Here is a 20947-nt window from a genome sequence, read left to right on the forward strand (position 1 = left end):
GGCTTACAATACACTGGGGGAAACTCTGTACTACTGCACAGATTACAATACAAATAAATAATAAAAATGCATAAATTGTAGGAACTGACAGGATTGCATTTCAATGGAATTGCATTTTTATATGATTTTACGTGACAAATAAATTGATTGATTCATTTTTTGAAAAATGAAAATAGTTGAAATTGAGAAGCAGAACTTACCATTCTGTCATGCAACACCTGTCTTTCTGTCTGTAAAGAGGTGATGCTTTCCTCCAGGCGGCTGGTCTTCTCCTCACTCTGCTGCTGTAACAAACAGACCTGTTGATCCAGAAAGGCCTTCTCTGCACTCCACTCTCCTAGCTGAACAAAACACACACACACACACACACACACACACACACACACACACACACACACACACACACACACAAATGCATATTTAACATACGCATACTAAAAACTACTTTAACTTGATTTTAACTAGGGCTGCACGATATGAGGAAAATATGAAATGTGCAATAACGATGTGGAATATCGCGATAACGATATAACTTCCGATAAATGTTAAAGTGTACTCAGTTCTGCTGCTTTCAGTATTCTGCTAAAATACAACAAACTATTTGTTGAATTTAAAACAAATGAAAGGAAATCATTTCTAAAAATCTTTTATTGAACAAAGTGAACACTGATTTGAATATAAAATGCACCACTAAAAAAAGAATGACATTTACTAAAGTGCAGTTTTCTGCTGATATTTTCTTTCAACTAACACAAAAAAATCTCTTTTTGCGATATGCCATGTTTATTGCGGCAGTTGATATTTAAATAAATATTTAATATTTAGTTTGGCCATTTGTTGAGTAATGACGTAGAGCGGGAGCAGACATTTTTATTGAATTTCATTTTTAATACAAATAATATACTTGTCAATTCGTAAATACAAATATGCATTTTATATTTAATATTTATTAACCATTTACCCATTAATCCACCGCTCCGCTTTTGTTTATTCTTAGTTGTTATTTCAGTAAATTTCTTTACTTCTTATCCTTAGCTACATAAGTCTGCCTGTCTGTGTTTGTTTTACTGTAAGTTGTTATGTATTTATGTGACTGTTTGTTTTAATTGTCAGCTTTTAACCATCTAGGTTGCTGGCTCAGTTTGCTGTATCGTTGGTCTTTATGCATGTACTGTATGTGGCTGCTGGTCCATGTTTGCTTTACTGTTAGTTTTCATGCATCTATGGCTGCCTGTTTGTCTGCTTCAATTGTTAGTTTGTATGTCTATTTTATAGTGTTTTACCACGTGTGTCATTTCTAAAAGCCTAACCAGGGACAAGGACTGTAAAGTAGCCTACGGCTGAGATAAGATAAGTCCCACATACATTGCATTGGTTGCACTTTAGATGTAACAACGCCTATATGTATTGTCCCTGACAAATAAACTGATAAAATAAAAGTAATATATATATAAATAAAAATAATTTTACTCTAATAGCCACTTTTGGAAATACCAAGCCTATTCCTGTCGGGGGGGGGGGGGAAAGAGTCATTTTGTGCTCTTTCTTGACTGTTGTGGCACTCACCTGTTTATCCATGTGCTGCTGTTTCTCTGTGATCTGATGCTCTGCACTCTTCAGTCTCTCACTGCTCTCCTGGACTTTCTGCTCCAAATTAGCTATCTGAGACGGAAAGTAGTACAATGATTGATTGTGACTAGACTTCCACACTGAACAGCATCATCTGCCACTCAACAGAAATCCTTTTGTTTCCTATTAAAAGGTGAGGAACCAGACGTATTAGTATGAATTCTTACACACATAAGTCAGCCCAGCCAGAATGCCCTGGCCATTGCAAATTTGTTTCACTGTTGTCAGCTGTCCTCAGACAGTCTTTACTTGGTCGTCATAGCCAAGTGATTTTGTTAATGAACAATGATTTAAGAGGAAGAAGAAGCTGATTAGGGTCATTTAATAATTCCATGATCTGCTTTTGTTGCAGTAATGTGTCTGATTGCTTACTTGTGTGTCTGTTCTCTCTCTGTAGGCTCTGGAGGAGTCGTCTTTGTGTCGGAGAAGGGTCTGCAGCTCAGTAATGCTGCAGCTCATTCTGGATACCTAGTTCAGACAGGACACAAACAGCTGAAGGGACATTCTGTCACACTGATTTATAATCTCCGCTAAGACTGTTCTCAGTATGAGGTGGGAAAGCCACGTTATTTTCCCGTAGAAACATTGCCGTAGTCAACATTTCCTTTGGATTGAAATTGAAATTAGGGTTGCACAATATCGTCTTCGCGATATCACCTGGCGCAATAAACACATCGCAAAAGACACTCAGAGATTTTTTGTGTTAGTTGAAAGAAAATATCAGCAGAAAACTGCACTTTATAATGTAGTGCATATTTTTAGTGGTGACAATAAAAGAATGCTAGAAATGATTTCCTTTTATGTGCTTTATATTCAACAAGCAGTTTGTTGTATTTTAGCAGAATACTGAAAGCAGTTAAATGGAGTACGTTTTAATATCTGTTTATTTATTGCAAGTAATATCGTTAAAGCAATATTCAACTTTATCGCATATCTTCCTAATATTGTGCAGCCCTAATTAAAATGACCAGATTTCATGTCATTTTAGTGGAAACAGGAATAAATAAAGGTGCACTCTTTCTATTCACCTGAAGCTGAAACAGTATAAACTGTTATTTGGTTACCTAAGTTTGCTAATTTAGCAAAATGAGAACATTTTACAGCAGTTATAATTCAACCTAATCAACAAAAAATATATATAACAATGGCTTTGCAGATTTGATGCCAAATGTTAGTTAATAGATTCAGAGGCTGTACCATACAGTAGGTCTGGGTTAGTGAACAGGTGCAGTGGTTTACCTGCGTCTCCAGAGAGCTGACAGTATCAGCATGGTTGGTCCGAACCAGCAGCAGCTCTGCTCTGGTCTCTTCCAGACTTTGCTCCAGGCTGGACTTCTGAAAAGGCAACAACTGGACTGATGAATAGGAGGTTACATCATTTCCTAATAATCATAATGAAATACATTTAAGGTAAGCTCAACATCTATTAGGCCTGGGATATTATTGGGATTTTAAACATATTGCAATTTATTGCCTTTTTTCCAACTTCAAATTATGTCCCCAAAGGAAAACTTTGTCAACATCTGTTTTATCTAAAAAGATAAATGTTCCTGTTTGTTCATTTTGGGTTTTTCCTGCAAAGAGGAATTTTTGGCACCCCCCCAAAGATGTTTCAAACCAGCCTCAAAGGAAAATCAACAGCGCCAAAATGATAAGAATTGAATAAAAATAGCAATTCAAATCCTCTCTGAATGTGTTTTAGAGCAATTTACTAAACACCCGCTGAAGCAGAACGTAGATTTGAATATGAGCACTGATCTCAGTTTTATCTCCAGAGTCAGGCCGTGTCAGACTCTCCTGGGGATTTACTTAAATATTCATATTATTATTTTTTTAACTGGTTTTGTTAATTGGGGTTTTATTTACTGAAGCATTATATACATTATATGTATTTAAATTCTCATGTGTACTTTATATAATAAAAGATCCATACTTGGTGTCCGTGTATTGATACAATTATTTTAATAAAAAGACCAACAACAGACAACTAAATATTTAAGTTATGAATGTTTTCTGATGATGTTAAATGTTTGATTAGATCACTACTGTTTGTAAACACAGCAGTAAAATGGTCCAATAATTTCTATACTATCAGTTGTCCCAACATTACATACATTATGCTAATTCTACATCATTACGTAAACACACCTGTAATTTATATGGTCAAAAATGACAGATAGGGCGTTTGACTATATCCTGCATTTAATCCATTTCATTTCATTAAATGATAACTGTTGATAAATGGATGATTGGTCACAATTAGCCAGGGCAGCAACTAACGACTATTTTCATTGTCGATTATTTTCTCGATTAATCGATTAGTTTGGTCTATAAAATGTCAGAAAATGGTGAAAAGTGTTGACCAGGGTTTTCCTAAGCCTAGTTTACTGTCATTAAGGAGTGAAGAAACTATAAAATATTCACATTTAACAAGCTGCAATCAGATAAGTTTTACTTGTTTTTATAAAAAAATTACTCAAACCAATGCATTGATTATCAAAATAGTTGGCAATTAATTTAATAGTTGACATCTAATCGATTAATACTTGCAGCTCATGACTGAATGAAAGAAAGTTAATAATTGTGCTTCTTCATACTACTGTATATATATATTATTGAGAGAAACACTGTCCATCTGTCCAGTGTCCATGTTTTTTCTAAAAGGGTGAATCTTATATTAATCACAGAGTGGAAAGAATCTTTCACCGTCTGCCACATGAAATAAGGTAGTAGGTTCCAGCCATCTACTAGCCAAATGCTGATATTAATGTATTCACTGTCAAGATAAATGCTGGAATATTGTTACATATCAAAGATTGTTTCCAGAAATGTCCTATTCTCAGTGGATTTTTCATTTATTCTTTAATTACTTTATTTAATATGATGGTAGAAGGTGTAATATGTAGATGCTGCTGTTGAACTGAGTCAGATCACACATTTCAGTTTACAGGAAAGCACTTCATGTCTATGTTCTCATCCTCGCATAAGAATATAGAGAAGCTTTGATGGTGTCTCATGTTATAATGCTCCATGACATGTTTTATCGGTTACACAGTAAATATTGAATTAATTTGAAACTTAATTTTTTTTAATCGTGAATAAAATCGTAATCGCAATATCTGGCAGAAAAATCGCAATTCGATTTTTTTGCCCAAATCGTTTAGCCCTACTTACTAGCCAACAAAACAATGGTAATCTGTTGAGTGGCTGGTGGACGAATAAGTTAATTTTGAACCCTGGTTCCAGCCAAGAGAGGCCTAAACTAAGCCTTGCTCTGGATGTTCTTCACCTCCTGGAGAAGCTCCTGGAGATGCTCGTCCTGGCTGAGGTTCCCATGCAGCCGTCTCTCCAGAGACGTCACTTTCTTCTGAAGGTCCACTAACAAGCGCTCCTTGTCCTCCTCCGTTACAGCAGCCTGACGATGGCAATGGAAGACATGAAACAGGACTCCAGCAAACTTTATCTCAACTTAATTTTACAACCTGTATTGTTAATATTGTTATTCTAAAAGATAATCATTTAATAATAATTTATAACAATAACTTATGTCAATTACTGTTAAACGACAAAAAGAAGAACCACTACATGGCAGAGGGGTACTTTACAATAACATTGAATGCACAATAAGCTTATGAGTTTTAATTGAACACACCCATCGGTGTTGTTTCTCCCACAGCAGCAGTGGCCATGGAGGTTCAAAGTGCAGATCGTTAACTCTGTGTATATAGATGCTGACAGTTGTATGTCTTGGTGTTGGAATCCTTTCGAGTGAAATACTGCCACACGTTAGCCTAACGTGTAACAGACTAACGGTAGTCTATATTGACGACATTTCATTTATGGGATTGTTCCAGTACGCTGGATGTCCCTCAATTTCGGCCTGATATCCGTTACCTTCCTCTTTCTTTGTGTTGGCGTTCTAACCTCCAGTGGATTTCTGAGGACTATGGTTAACTGCTCCTCAGATCTCTGCAGGGTAAATCCAGACAGCTAGCTAGACTATCTGTCCAATCTGAGTTTTCTGTTGCACGACTAAAACTACTTTTGAACGTACACATGTTCCACCAAAACAAGTTCCTTCCTGAGGCTATTTTGCAGAGGTACCGTCCAGCGCTTAGCACCTTAGCACCGCCCAAGACGATTGTGATTGGTTTAAAGAAATGCCAATAAAACAGAGCATGTTTTTTTTTCCATCCCGGAATGCTGTGTGGACTAGCCAGACTCTCCTCCGCAGCGCTGTGGAGCAGGGTCTGGCAATGTGAGACTAGCCTAACGGTAGGCTAAAATTACCTGCTGCAAAGTACAGTGTTAACTAGAGTCACACACAGTGATGCTTCTCTTTCCTGTAATGTCCATTCTGGAGCACAAGAGTGCAGCGCAGGCATTTTAGTGTAACCAAAATAAGGCACCGAAATCTGCGTCGCCATTCGTTCCGGTAGATACCGATGCCATATTGGCACCGAGTTTCGGTAGCCAACCCTAATGGAGAATCCCAATATGATTAAGTTCTGACCTTTTGTTGTTGCAACTTCAGGGCATCATGCTCAGTCTGTAATTCTTGGAGGGACCTTTCTAAAGTCGACACCATATTCTGTGACTGGAAAACAAACATTTTACAAACTCACAGCTGGAGAAAAATTATTTATGAATGAACAGTGTTGATATCTTCAGTAAAGAAGTAGTAGAGTGTAGCTTGTGGCGCTTGTGTTCAGGACAGACCTTCTGGAAGTCTTCAGAGACCTGCTGGATGACTGACTGCAGCTCCTGGCATCCTCCCTCCAGCTCACTGATCTTCTTGTCCGCCTCCTCTCTGAGCAGCAGCAGTTCCTCTCTGGACACATTTAATGAGGTGCACAAAAACCAACAACAACAAATGGAAACTGAGAATTTCTAGAGTAAGGTGTGAATTGAACTTTCTTTAATTTACATTAGTTAACTTTAAAGTTAACAAAGGCAAATACCCTATGTAATTGCCGGGGATACGGTTTGTATTTTTGACAGATTTTTTAATTGTAGCAAAGCAGCTAAGTCTCATTGCACGCGGATTCAGTAGCTTGACCAACAGACCAAAATAAACATTTTGAAAAGAGCATAAAAATCTATGGAAGCTCTGAAAGGCAAGGTGAATAAAATAAAAGTTAAGGTTTTGGCCATGAATAGTATCTCCTACGTAGGTGAAACTATCTAACTAAACTTTTACTTCCTTATTAAGCTGTTTTGAGGGCGAGACAGCCGTGCTGAAGCCCTTAGTGCGCTATAGAAAGGGAATTGAAAGTTTGGCCAAATGCAGCATGAACAAAAGGTTTTACATTCTTAGTTAACAACAAATGTCTACTGTAAAATATAATGGAACTGTGTATAGCGCCGACTTGGGTTAAACAGTGTAGATATATATCGCAGTGTAGATACATATTGCATGTAGTCCGATGATGTCATTCACACAAATATTAAGTAGCCATGTGTTGACTGGAAGAGAAAAAAAAAGATCCCTGGTGGCCTGGGCAAGCTGCTGAATTTACAAAAAAATGCTTAGTAAGATTAACAGTTAGACTACATATCAGACAACTTTCATAGCAATTTGCTACAAATGACGATGCCCGTAAAAATACTGTACTTCTGCCTGTTGCAGTCCTTCTTACCGCTCTATTTCGAACTCCGAGTTGAGTCTGCAGCTCTCCTCATGCTGCTGTTCCAGAGCCTGGAGTTTCCTTCGAGCCTCAGACAGCCCTTGCTTTGCTGACTGAACTTCAGCCTCCTTTTGCTGGAGCTCCTGATCCCGCTGGCTCAGCTGCTCCTCCTTCTTCAGCAACTGATAGACATAAACGTAAAAATAAATCACAATCAAAGAGCATACAATGCAAAGAGAGTCCTGCTATGAACCCAGGTAAAATCAAATCACACCTCAACAAACTGTGTGCTTTTTCAAAAAAGCACTTCAGACTCTCCTATCCTGCACTGAGGCTTGCATATTGCACCTACTCTAAAGCATAGTTCTTTAAGTGTCTTTAATCGGGAAAAAAATGACGAATAGATGGTAGCAAACTGCATCCCAGTTTTTAAGTAATGCTGCAAATCCAAGCATCCAACTTCACATGTACGCACCATGTGTTTAACTTTAGCGAGCTCCTGCTGCTGAAAGCCCTCCAGTTCATCCAGGTCATCCCTTTTTTGGAAGAGTGCTAAGCTTTGCTCCATCATCTCCTCTATCCGGGCTGACAGGACAGCTTTGTCCTAAACAAACACAACAGTTATAATAATAATAATAATAACTTTTATTTATATAGCGCCTTTACGAAACCCAAGGACACACACACACACACACACACACACACACACACACGGGAATTGTCCTTTTTCAGGACATGAGCCGTCTAATTTAAGTGTGCTTTTACATCTGAAGTTCAGTTTGTTTGGTTCCAACCAAAAAATAAATAAAATAAAGTAATACAATGTTTTGCGTACTTTTAAATAGACGGAGTAGGACACAAGCACAATACACTCATGGTTTAACTCCTTTTCACTTTCTGATATATCAGGGAACATGAACATCCCTACAATCATATAGTGATGCACATAAATGATACCATGGTTGTCAAGGGATCTTGCAGAAATATAGGCAATATATATAGCTTACCCAGATCAGGTGATTACTTTCCAAACATTTAATAATCAGCAGATAGCTTTTGAATTCATGCTAAAATCACATATCTACTACCCTAAAATCCTGTGGTTGGTCTGCTTTGCTTATAAACTACAACCATACCGCACCACACAAGTCTGACTCCTCTTCAGGGGGTCTCAGTCCGGTTGTTTAGTTTGCACCTACTCTCGTATTGCCAGACCCTCCTCCACAGCGCTGTGGAGGAGGGTCTGGCTATTCCACACAGCATTCCGGGATGGGAGAAAAACGTGCTCTGGTTTATTGGCATTTCTTTAAACCAATCACAGTCGTCTTGGGCGGTGCTAAGCACCGGACACGATGATGGTACCTCTGCAAAATAGTCTCGGGAAGGAACTTGTTTTGGTGGAACATGTGTACGTTCAAAAGTAGTTTTAGTCGTCCATCCATCCATCTTCGTCCGCTTATCCGGTGTCGGGTCGCGGGGGGAGCAGCTCCAGTTTTAGTCGTGCAACAGAAAACTCAGATTGGACAGATAGTCTAGCTAGCTGTCTGGATTTACCCTGCAGAGATCTGAGGAGCAGTTAACCATAGTCCTCACAAATCCACCAGAGGTTAGAACGCCAATGTTGTCCTGAACAAACCCGCCATTTTTAAATAGTTTAGCCAGCCTTGTTTTTTTGTTGCCTCCAGCTTCTTTAGAAACTAAATTTGTCGTGTCATTTGCCAAGAATCAAAAACATACACCTTCCACGTTCTGCGTGTCTGTCGCGTTGAACTGAAAAGAATGAGATGCCCGCACTCTGCTAATACTCCCATACGTTTATTGTGCAGCAACGTTTCGACCCTGCGGGCATCTCATTCTTTTCAGTTGTATCCAGCCCCTTTTTGGCCTGCACCTCGCCGGTGGGGATGTGCACACTACCACTATTGCTCTGTGTGTCGTGTTAGGTCATGGCAGTTTCCTGCGGTGTCACTATGACAACCAACCACGCTCGTCTCACGCATGAGGCGGTACTAAATCTGCAATGGAAAATGGAGGACGGGGCACCGCTGCGAGTCGAGCCGAGTCAAGTAGAGCTGGTACTAGCAGTGGGTAAGCTCCAAAAGAAAGCGGAAGGTGACAGACATCTGGCCGAAAAGAGGGACATCTGGCCGAAAAGAGGGACATCTGGCCGAAAAGAGGGACATCTGGCCGAATTTCCTGCGGCACCGGAGCAATCCCGGAAGTGGAACGTCTTTGATATTGACTAGTCTGCACCAGACTTCAATAGACAACTTTCCTACCAGCCCAAGCAAACCAAACGGGCAATTGCATCAACTGCAAGTTAAACTGAACCACATCAAACAGGTTAAGTGTGAAAGCACCCAATTTGATACTTGCACTGATTTTTAATTGCTTGATCCTTCTATTTTAGGTGTAAAAACAGTCACATTTTAACATCTTCAATTTCATCACAAATAGCTTATAATTTCAAAGTCACCAAAGATAGATCTAAAGACTTACCTTTTCCATATCAGCCATCTTCTCCATCCATTCCTGCAGGTAAAGGATAGAAGAAGAAGACTTTTACTTTATTGAACGCGCAGGGGTAAATTACATTTCACATTTTGGAAGACAGAATTAGGAAGAGATAAGTAGACAAGCTACAAATCAGGACAGCACAAAGAGTGAGACAACATTTACCTGATCCTTCTTTTCCAGTGCTAAAGCCATCCCCTCTGCCATTTTGGCTCTGCCGGCCTGGTGAGACTCGTTCTGGTCTTGAAGTTTCTTTATGGATACTGTGCAGCGGAAGTGAGAAAAAGAAAAAGAAAGGGAAAGATGGAAACCATACACAGAGGTTTGTATGCAACTAAAGAGAACAGAAATGTTAAATAGCACAGGCAGCGGCACCGTTAGTAGCTGTGAAAAGTTAGAGTCAGATTAAGAAGTGTTTTCATCCCAAAAGCAAAGACAGGCAAAGACAAGCGATGCATGGCAACTGACAAAAACCAAAAAACTGTTTATGAAAGCTAACCCTGCAATATCGGTGTGTGAACTGAGAAAAAATATCCACCCTAAAAAAAAACTAAAAAATTCAACATATTATTGAAGCTGCACTATTCATTACAACTCACAATACGTGAGTACCAGACAGAACCAACAACAAACTGAAGGTTTTACTATTCTTAAAGCTGTAATATGTAATACTTGAGAATAGACCTCAATACTCAGTAGTTCTTTACCATGAACTAAACCTTTCTAATTAGCTCTGAGAGGGGCGCTAGGGGAAAAGCTGTGGGTTGATCAAAATCAAAAGGTTTATGCCTAACAAGATTCTGAGATATTTTGAGAGAAAAGTTAACATCTTAGCCTGATCGTGGCACTAGAGACTTGTGGAGTGCCCAAAATGGAAATGGTTAATTCTGTGGGGAGCATGAATGTGCTCTGGAAATGTCATGGCAGTAACCCCACATGTCCAGTGGATGCAGCCGTGTCGCTCTCCTGTTGTGCTACCACGCCGTAGTTCCAATGTGTGCTGGAAGAGTCTCAGAAACAGAGCATCTTCAAGTAGTTTGTTCTTTAGCATCTGCATCTCAATAAAGTTTAGCGTTGATTTGTCAGCATTGCATATTGAAAAAAGTGATGATAGATAAACTGACATGAAATTTATGTCAATTGCCGATCAATATGAGCCTGGACTGCACGATATGAGGAAAACATGCAATACGCGATAACGTTGTTGAATATTACTTGTGATAAACAGATATTAAAGTGCACTCAGTTCTGCCTTTCTGCTGCTTTCAGTGTTCTGTTAAAATGCAACAACTTACTTGTTGAATTTAAAACAAATGAAAGGAAATCATTTCCAACATTCTTTTAATAAAAACATCGAACATTGAATTGAATATCAAAGGCAGCACTAAAAAAGAATGACAGTTACATTTTAAAGTGCAGTTTTCTGCTGATATTTTCTTTTAACTAGTAAGACCAGTGGGACCGGCCCGTTCTGGGAACGGCAAGGATTACGGGTGGATTACGTGTATAGAGCAACAGCTTATACATTGTCCCATACTAGCAGCCTAAAATCTCTTATTTTATCTGCTTTTATATTTTTAACTGTTTTCAACTGCTCTTTAATGTTTAATTTCTTATACTGCACTGTAACTTTTATTCTGGAATTTAATCGTTTTTATGTAAAGCACTTTGAATTGCCCTGTTGCTGAAATGTGCTATACAAATAAAGCTGCCTTGCCTTGCCTTTAACTAACACAAAAAATCTCTGAGTGTCTTTCGCGATATGTCTCAGCCTTTCGAGGTGTGTTTATTGCGCCAGTTGATATCGCAATGTAATATAAAAACTATATATTTTGCAGCCCTAATATAGGCGTTTATATACATTCCTTTGCAAGTGAATTTGACTCTTAAGAGCGAGCTGGCAAAAATAAACCTAGGGTGTAAAGTGAGTAACACGGACAGAAGACCTGCGAGTGAGAAGCAGAACAGAGTGGGAACGGGACACGGCCGCTCCCAGTGGACATTAGGGGGTTGGGTTGTGATATTTCCTGTATTTTTGTATTTCACAAATCCAAATTTCAGCCAAGGGGAAAGGTCACCAAAAACATTAGAATTCATTCTCAGGAACACAAATATCCACACTATGAGCTCAAAAAGTGTTGGACAGACAGTCCAACTACTGTCACAAAAACAATCAAAAACACATGGACAAATCCATCATAAAATGGATTAGGCACAAGGCAGATGTACCAGCTTGTCCACTGGCAGTGAGCCCAACATAGTGCAACACATCTATAAGACACGTTGATAATTAAATAATAGATGTGGCTGCAGCCTGAAATCATTGTTTTAATGTTCATAACCGTAGCAGGTGTAGCTAGTGAAGCTAGTGAGCTATATTTATATCATACAGTCTGTGTTTCTTTTACGCATACGTCCAACTGAAAGCAACAGGCAAATCACGTCTTCAGGAGCAGTTACCACGCATTGTAGGAAATCTAGGAAACCATTAACTCAAGTAGGCGTGTGGGGCAAATTGAGAGAAAGTGAGTACACCAACAAAGTAGCAGACATTCATAGCTCTGAAATCACAGTTCTCAAAAAATACCAGTGTAAAAGATTCAAGGGTGGATTTGGATTAGATTAAAAGGAAAAAGCATTCAGCACTCTAACCTCTAACGCCTATGATAAGGATTGGGCATCGAGAACCCACTGGAATTGTGATTCCAGTGGAATCGTTTCTTTATTGGAATCGTTTGGAAGATTTGGTTTCCAATCTGATCATTGGTTCCAAATTTAACATGCGTAAGTTTTGGTTTCCGTAACGGCCAGGCGCTTGTTGTGTTGCAGCCATTTCAACTCCACCCCTCAAAGAATCGGAATCGATAAGAACCAGAATCGAAAGGAAAAATTGGAATGGGAATCAGAATTGTTAAAATCCAAACGATGCCCAACCCTACCAATGAAATTAGCTTCTGCAATAAATTAAAAAAAATCATCTTCATGGGAGGAAGTGATGACACACCAGGTGATGGTTATTACAGCGGACAGACAGATGAGAGAAAGGAAGCTAATTGGGAGGAGAGTAGAGGTACGTACAATCCTGATGCTTTTCTAATGCAATTTCAAGCTTGTCCTTGGTCTTCTGCATAATTCGTAGCTGCTCAGCGTAGTCTAGTGTTGGGAAGTAGGGTTATGGGAATCAAAAGCGCACACGCACACACGCACACGCACACACACACACACACACACACACACACACACACACACACACACACACACACGAAGGAACCGGCAGATGAAGGTGAAGAAAGAGGCAGGAGAGGAAGTGAATAAAAAGGAGAGGGAGAAAGCAAAAGGGAAAACATGATTGAGAAATAATGGAAGGTAAAACTATTAATGATTTTCTTATCTGAGAAAACCATAGTGGTTAAAAGGCTGCTTGAGAATGTGCAACCTTTAACCTTTTCTAAGGGTGCTAAGTCACAAAAGCCACCCAAAGGAAAGATGAGCTAAAATATACTGAGTAAAGGAGGAAAACGACCAGTGTTTTATTCAACATTTTGACTGTGCAATGTTTGTCTAGAGGATCCTTCTGTTCATTTAGAAGGCTGGTCCTGTGCTTGTCAATCTGTCTGGTATATATTATAAAATGTAGTGCCTGTACTTATTGTGGGTCTAACTGTGGTTTGCAGAGAAAAGAAGAGAAGCATACAAAGTAAAATTGCTGGTTTATTTTAAATTGGGACATAATTTGCCGTCAAAGTTGCCTTAAAAGGCAGTAGACTGTTAAGTGATCATTTATTACATAATTTGCAGGTAAAATAATACTGTGTCAAATATTTATTAACACTGCAATGACAGTTTTGGTTAATGCTTCAGCTTCACTCATACATAATTGGCCATTTGATATAATTCTGATATTCTATCTTCTTTTAGTTAGATAGGATCTATTGCTTACAGGTACAAGTTGCACTTTTTAAATTGAAATGTCTCTGATCCTGGGTGCTGATCTCTCCTGAGAGCTACAGGCTGAATCGCTCCAGCTGCTTAACCTTAGGCTGACATGTCCTACCTGATAGCTTGGCCTCCAGCTTCCGGATCTGATCATTCCTCCGGAGAAGCTGTGCAGGCAAGTCGTCCCTGGAGCTGCTGCCATCAGATGCCTGAAGAGAGACACACACACACACACACACACACACACACACACACATTAGGTAGCACTTCATATTCATCCTGTTCGTAGTGGGGTATTTAAAGCAAATATATATAGAAGTTGCTGTTTCACAGTCAGAAATCATCAAGTCATTCTATTATTATCACACTCCAGCCCCAAACTGATAAGAATTGAGGATAAAAACAGCGATTCAAATCCTCTCGAAATGTGTTTAAAGATATAGTGCGTAGTTTCTGTCTCCCCCATGAGGAATTCTAAGTAATGACAACAACACTGTCGGGGCGTCCACATGATACAAGCCTCATTTGTAGTCATAATACAGCGAAATTATATTTGAACTAGCCAAAAATTATTTAAGACCTAGAACACAATACTTCAGTGAATTTAAGACTTTTTAAGGCCTAAAATTTTGATTTTGAAATTTTTAGCTTTTTAAGACCCCGCGGAAACCCTGTACTTAGGAAATTGTAAAGAACGTATTACATATGATATAAATACTTTATGACGTAAATGTAGCTATTCATGATGATTATTATATAGTAGTGGAGAAGGGGGTAGGATTAAATAAGCTTTTAATCCTTCCTATTCCTTTTCGGACATGTTAAATTAAAATTGAATATTTTTAAGTTTTTTTATTATTTTAAAATGTTCGAAATAAAGCATTCATTCATTCGTTCAAATATCTCTGTATGATGTCATTGGTATTTGGCTAGTCAGCTGCAAGAATAATAAAAATACATGAAATTGATGCAGAAAGGAAAGATGCCACCAGTCATGCGTTACTAAACTCTGGCACACAGACCACTGAGTATTCATTGTACCAGAAACAGTCAGATTCAGTTAGCAGCTACAAACGTACTGGGAGCCGAACAAACTCAGATTTTCTTTTTTAAACGTGTTTCTCTCCTGCACAGGTCCTGGTGCACGTTAGTAGACATCCTTATTTCGGCACACAGAAAAAGAGTATAGGCAGCGCTTTTTCATTAGTCATCGCAAGTTTCTAATGTATGATTTATGTGAGACTAACGCCTGAAATCTGTGAGCGCACGCACGCATGTACGTGTTTATTTTAGGGGTGTGAATCTTCACTGGCCTCACGATTCAATTCAATTTGATCCTGTCAGCGATTCCAATCCATTCAATATCACGATGTGTCACCTCCTCAATATTATTATATATTGCAACACGTGGTTTTCCATCGACAAATTCTAAGCAGTCAGATATATCTGAAGTCCCCTTTTTATTGTATCTGCTTTTAAAAAAGACACTTTCTGAATGTTGGAGAGTCTGAACGCAGCAGACAACAGACTAAAGGCAGAAACGAAAAAAGCAGCAGTCGGAAAATCACCAAGCAACACCAGTTAGGAATCGACCGATAATGGTTTTTCAAGGCTGATACCGATTATTAGTAGTTAATAAAAACAATATTTGGAACTGATACAGTAAAGATGAAGATGTTTAAGTAAAAATTAAGATTTTGGAATTTTACAAACTGCAACAAAAAACTTTGTTTAAATGCTTTAAGCTATTATTTAATAAATGAGAAACTTTCAACATAACACATAGTAACAGAGAGTCTGATAGTGTTGTGGGGGGGGGACATTAAGTCAGACTCAGTGGTGAGTAAACTGAAGCAGAGGGACAAAGTACAACACTTTTAATTCATTAACTTTATCAGTTATCAGGCAAATAAAACGCTGATACAGATAATCTGCAAACTACCCAAAAAAACGACCCGATAATCGGCCAGGGCCGATAATCAGTTTATTCCTAATATCAGTAGTCTATAATCAATTATGGTCTGTCGTCTAGGTCTGCATCACGATGCAGTGATTCATTTCAATGCCCATAGTTTATTTGCATATAGAGCGGGGAAGTGAGATCCGATCACAAGTGGTCACTCAAGAATTTGGAGACACATTCTACTGCCAGGTATGAACACCTGTACCTAAAGTAAAGAAATGTGGCCTGTGTCACATGTTAGCTGGCAGTATTGCTACTCAGCGACTTAACTAAATAATTCAACCAAGTGCAACTGAGACGGCGCTACAGCCTCGGGAGTTTTAGCCCAGAAATAGATTTCCTTTACGAGCTAGGACTTAAAAACCATATGGGAAAAGATCGACAAAACCCCTAATAATATCATTATGTGCACTGCGTAACCCACTTAAAACCGAAAAATACAAAAAGAAGAAAAACTCAGGAATAAAACACGGATAGTCAGCTGTGATGGTGTCCTGTTGTAAATTGAGAAGTAATCAACAGGGCTTCATGTTGGACTGGTTGGTCATAAGAGCGAGTAACACAGTATGCTGCCTACATGCTGGCAACACAATACAATGTCAGTCACACCCAAGACCTGTTACCTAGTTACCTAGACTGCCTGACTGGTGACTATTATTCTAAAGCCAGCCAGAGTTCTATCATTGCACTGACGTTAAATTCCTGGATTATTCTGTGGCTTTCCAGAACTAATTCAGAGTGTAAAACATATGTGAAAAAAAGTATATGACAAGACAATCCATAAAATAAATAAATAAAATATATTTTCTATCAAGGCTAAAAAAAATAAAAAAAAATAAGTAGGAATGCAATCAATATGTGAACAGTTTACAAATAAAATGGACTGGTTTCCCCGTTCCCTGACCTGTTCAATAAATACTGTGACGTTTTATGACCAATTTCCTGTCTTTCTATTTACACAAGTACTAAAAGAATTGCTCTCATCATACGGCTATATATTGTCCTGTGAACATCATCAAGAGGAAATATGTGATACTGACGACATCTATATATTTGGCAGTAATGTTGCATATTGGGACGTGCCACAGAGGGGATTACTGATGCAGCTGGACTAGAGGTCGACCTGTAGCAGATTTTTGAAAGGCTGATATACAGTAATAACAATAGTTTGGAGCAGGAAAAAGCAGACAGCTGATTAATCTGCATGTTTAACACTACACTCGATAAGTGGTGCGACACAAAGATATTCTGCTGAAAGATTAATAATTACAGTTTAATTTGTCTTTATGATAGCCAAGAAACTCCTCCAGCAAACAAAGCCGTTTAGATTCTTCTCGAGTCAGGAACAAGTCTAACCACTACTTACTTATTTTTAGATTAAAGGGCAATTTTCAAAATTCATACTATTCCAATTGTCTAAGACAGTCTCGCATGTCTAGACCTTCCTCCACAGCGCTGCGGAGGAGGGTCTGGCTAGTCCACACAGCATCCCGGGATGGGAGAAAAACGTGATCTGGTTTATTTGCGTTTCTTTAAACCAATCACAATTGTCTTGGGCGGTGCTAAGCGCCGGACAGGGGCCCCGGGCCGCTGCAAAATAGCCTCGGGAAGGAACTTGTTTTGGTGGAACATGTGTACGTTCAAAAGTAGTTTTAGTTGTGCAACAGAAAACTGAGATTGGACAGATAGTCTAGCTAGCTGTCTGGATTTACCCTGCAGAGATCTGAGGAGCAGTTAACCATAGTCCTCACAAATCCACCAGAGGTTAGAACGCCAACACAAAGAAAGAGGAAGGTTAGGGACATCCGGCCTAAAAGAGGGCCATCCGGCTGAATTTCCGGCGGCACCTGAGCAATTCTGGAAGTGGGACGTCGTGGATATAGACTAGAGACTGTCTAAGAACAACTCTCTACCAAATCCAAAAACTATAGTGCTAAAAGTCTGTGAAGGTTCTTAGTCATCCAGGTCATGGTAGTTCTCTGTGATAAACAAAGGCAAACGGACTTGCTAGTAATTCTTGAAGACACTATCTTGACTGGATGTGCCAACGACTCCCATGTGACTCAATGACCCTCAGGTGACACAACCCACCAGGGGTTAAATATCTGGAACTCCCCTTTAGTCTAGAACTAGAGCTGGAACAATTTTAGGTGTACAATTAATTGTCTCAGAAATAATTGCGATTAACAATATAATTGTCTCTTTCAGTCAAATTTAAAAATATGTATTTATTTATTACTTATTTAAACAAATTAAAGTTTTGAATGAAGTTCAGGATAAATCTTTTGGTTATATCACTGTTATGTGACCCAGATAATGTAATAACACAAATACACAGTCTATGAAGTAAACAACGCCTCTTTATTATCATAAAACATATTTTCTAACTGTATCCCCTTGTCGTTTTTGTTGTTATGAACGTGTACAGGGTCAAATGCCAGCAACTTGAAATTATAATAAAAATATATAGTCCAACCAATTACAATTTGGCACATCTAAACAAAATCAACAATTACAATCAACCGTCATTCTCAAAGAGAATAAAGAAAACTAAATCAGTCTCCCATGTATTGTCTTTAGAGCAGCTCCACATATTATACCTGTTATACAAGTTTGAGACTTACTTCCCTGGTTTCTGGCTTTCAGAGGGAATTGCTCATATTCACATATAATATTGATTGAACTTTCCTAGGCCATGGATATAAATTGGAATTCTCAATTTAGGTGGTGTTCCCCTTCGACATTTGACAGTTAATTACTCAACTACTTAAATAAACTGACCTACAAATATAGATTTTAGTGATAAGGTTTTCCTGTTTTATTAATCCCTAAAAGCTGTCCCTATTTCCGACTGTGGGTTGGACCACAAAGGTGTAACATGTGTTAGGTTAAAACAAAACCAATGCAATAAAACGTCTAAACAATGGTTAGTAATGCACCAAAGATAAAACAAACCATCTGAAAAACAACATGCACACATTTCGAAGCAGTAGGCTAGTGACTGGTGATGATTTCACAAAGTACTTACAAAGTCATCCCCAGAGTCTGCCCCCACGGAGGTGATGGATTCCTTGCTGATGGTGCGCGGTATACGAACACCACTCCGAGGTGCTGTGGCCGCTTCCTCTGCAATCTTCTTTTTCAACTTGGCAAACATGTTTGTCCTTTAAGTGTCTCGTTTTGAGTGCAATTTACAGTTTCTGGAGAGGGACTTCACAAGATGCATGGAGTTTATGGCTCCTTGTTTTGATGGCCGAAACAGTGCCGCGTCCTTATACAGTACCACTCAAAACAAGCTTGTACTGGTAATTCCATTCTGCTACAGCTAGAAAAAAAAAAAAGACAGTTATCCAAATGCCAAGACTGACAACAGTGGCTACTTGTCTGCAACAGTCACATGTCACATTGTTGTAATGAGCCTAACAACAAGATCAAGATCTTTTTGGCTTCCATTATTATCATCAAATATCGTTTGTTCTTTTTTGGCATATTAATGACAGACAAATGCTAGAACATTTTGGTTGTGGTTGTATGTCTACTCTAAAGGCCACATCTAGCAAATAATTAGTATTTTACTGATGGATCAATTTTACTTCACTGTAAAAGCGGTCAGAGTTTGTCAAACTGATGTGATATACTGTGGATTGGGAAAACAAAAAGTTTCCAACAGTTGTCCAATATTTTTGCACTAGATGACAAGCTTCTGAGTGCTTCATTTATAATATAAACTGCACCAAACCTCTAACTGTTTGAGTTACATATGCCTTTCATAGGGCTTGAAATCTAATTCTGGAGAAAGTATGCAGTTCATCAAAAATGATTGCATTGGAAAGTAAAACCAGATTTTGAGTTTGTAACTAAATCCATTTCCGTGTGAGGTAGTGTATCCTAACTAACGTTAATTCAATCTTCTAGCCAATGTGTGGATAAGTTAACGTTAGGTCACATATTGCTGCAAAGTAAAAGCTCAGTCTGTTGTGTCTCATCAGTGTTAATCACATTAGGAAATGTACAGAACACTGTCAGACTATGTTTTGACAGAAAGCTAAGTAGCCAGCTAGCTCTTCTGGCCATAACAATGAGTGTTGACGTTAGCATCACCGGGCGATGTTAGCTGTCATTAGCTTACTCGTTCATTGAAGTCTCTTACCATATTAACTTCGATAAAGTATCAGTCCGTGGCGTTTTCAAATGTTCAATGACTGTACGTTCGTCTTTTTCCCTGTATACGTTACACTCAGAGAATAGCTACTGTTGTGTCAATAGATATGTACTCGCTGGTACTATCTCCTCTGTCTGACAAGCTAGCTGCTGCTAGTTGGTGAGCTACACCAGGATCTTAGGCTACACGTAATCACCCAACACAGATGACTGGAGACGTCACGGCAGCGCCTCTGTTCATTGGCTAGCAGAACTAAAAGGTGTGGGAATGTGGCTGGCAACGTGCGCCGCCTACAGACACAGACAGTAATAGCAGTTTCAGACATGCGGATAGACCATTGGCTACATCCTTTTTAGCTGCTTATATTGGTTTCTGTTTATTAGTATATGTTAAACAACAATTATGAATTTCCCTGAGAAATTATACATGCTGCAATGGCTTGGACAAATGAAATCGCTGCCTCTCCATGCACAATAAACCTGATAATAAGTAACTCTGGACAGTATGGCAGACTCCATTTTATTTAGTTTATGCAAAACTCTTTCCAGTGAACTGAAAGGTGAAACCGTTTTTGTATTAATAGTTTCCATTTATCTTGATGTTAGCTCTTGATGTCATATGTGATGTACTGTACTGTATTGTAAAAAGCATAATAAGCTGCAGCTGCAGCTTCAGCCTACACCTGTTTTATTTAATAATAATAATAATAATAATAATAATAATAATGTTGTATGATTGTGTTGTATTGTTAACTGTGTTAATTGAGTAATTGCTTTTTTTTTTTATATGTACAGTTTATTGCCTTATTGTCTCTATTATTGATTGATATGTCACATAATGAAAATTGAAATGCACACTCCTCCTGTTTACTGCCCTGAGTGGCAAGACCAACATGGGCAGCTGCACCTGCCCTTCAATGCTCTGAGAACCAAACTGCATGTTTTTTATTATGATTTTAAATTTTTAAACAGATCATTGCCTGACTCTGTGCTCCAATGGAAGAATGAAGTGCCCCTAAACAACCTTCTGGTCAACCAAAATACCCCCGTGGCTAAATGCCACTCTAATTTGACCTAACAGCAAAATGTACCCTAACATACCCTTAGAAGCCCCAGA

The 20947-nt window shown here is 38.7% G+C and overlaps 1 protein-coding gene across 4 annotated transcripts in view; it reads right to left on the reverse strand.

Annotated features, from left to right (window-relative positions):
- golga1 (golgin A1) overlaps positions 1 to 20033 on the reverse strand; it is a 30652-nt gene extending 10619 nt beyond the window's left edge. The window contains exons 1-15 of one of the 4 annotated variants that reach the window (XM_031300520.2): positions 19820 to 20033; positions 18698 to 18994; positions 13825 to 13915; positions 12849 to 12923; positions 9936 to 10033; positions 9756 to 9788; positions 7732 to 7860; positions 7269 to 7438; positions 6349 to 6460; positions 6143 to 6226; positions 4919 to 5044; positions 2869 to 2964; positions 2002 to 2097; positions 1567 to 1662; positions 201 to 341 (exon numbers count right to left, since the gene is read on the reverse strand). In XM_031300520.2, coding sequence (XP_031156380.1) covers positions 201 to 341; positions 1567 to 1662; positions 2002 to 2097; positions 2869 to 2964; positions 4919 to 5044; positions 6143 to 6226; positions 6349 to 6460; positions 7269 to 7438; positions 7732 to 7860; positions 9756 to 9788; positions 9936 to 10033; positions 12849 to 12923; positions 13825 to 13915; positions 18698 to 18826 — 1476 coding nt within the window. In that variant the 5' untranslated portion in view covers positions 18827 to 18994; positions 19820 to 20033. The remainder of the gene's footprint in view (positions 1 to 200; positions 342 to 1566; positions 1663 to 2001; positions 2098 to 2868; positions 2965 to 4918; positions 5045 to 6142; positions 6227 to 6348; positions 6461 to 7268; positions 7439 to 7731; positions 7861 to 9755; positions 9789 to 9935; positions 10034 to 12848; positions 12924 to 13824; positions 13916 to 18697; positions 18995 to 19819) is intronic. The other 3 variants (XM_031300522.2, XM_031300523.2, XM_035995638.1) reach the window with 3 other exon arrangements.
- Positions 20034 to 20947: the final 914 nt, after the last annotated feature.

Source organism: Sander lucioperca, chromosome 2 (assembly GCF_008315115.2).
Source record: "Sander lucioperca isolate FBNREF2018 chromosome 2, SLUC_FBN_1.2, whole genome shotgun sequence".
Lineage (NCBI taxonomy): Eukaryota > Metazoa > Chordata > Actinopteri > Perciformes > Percidae > Sander > Sander lucioperca.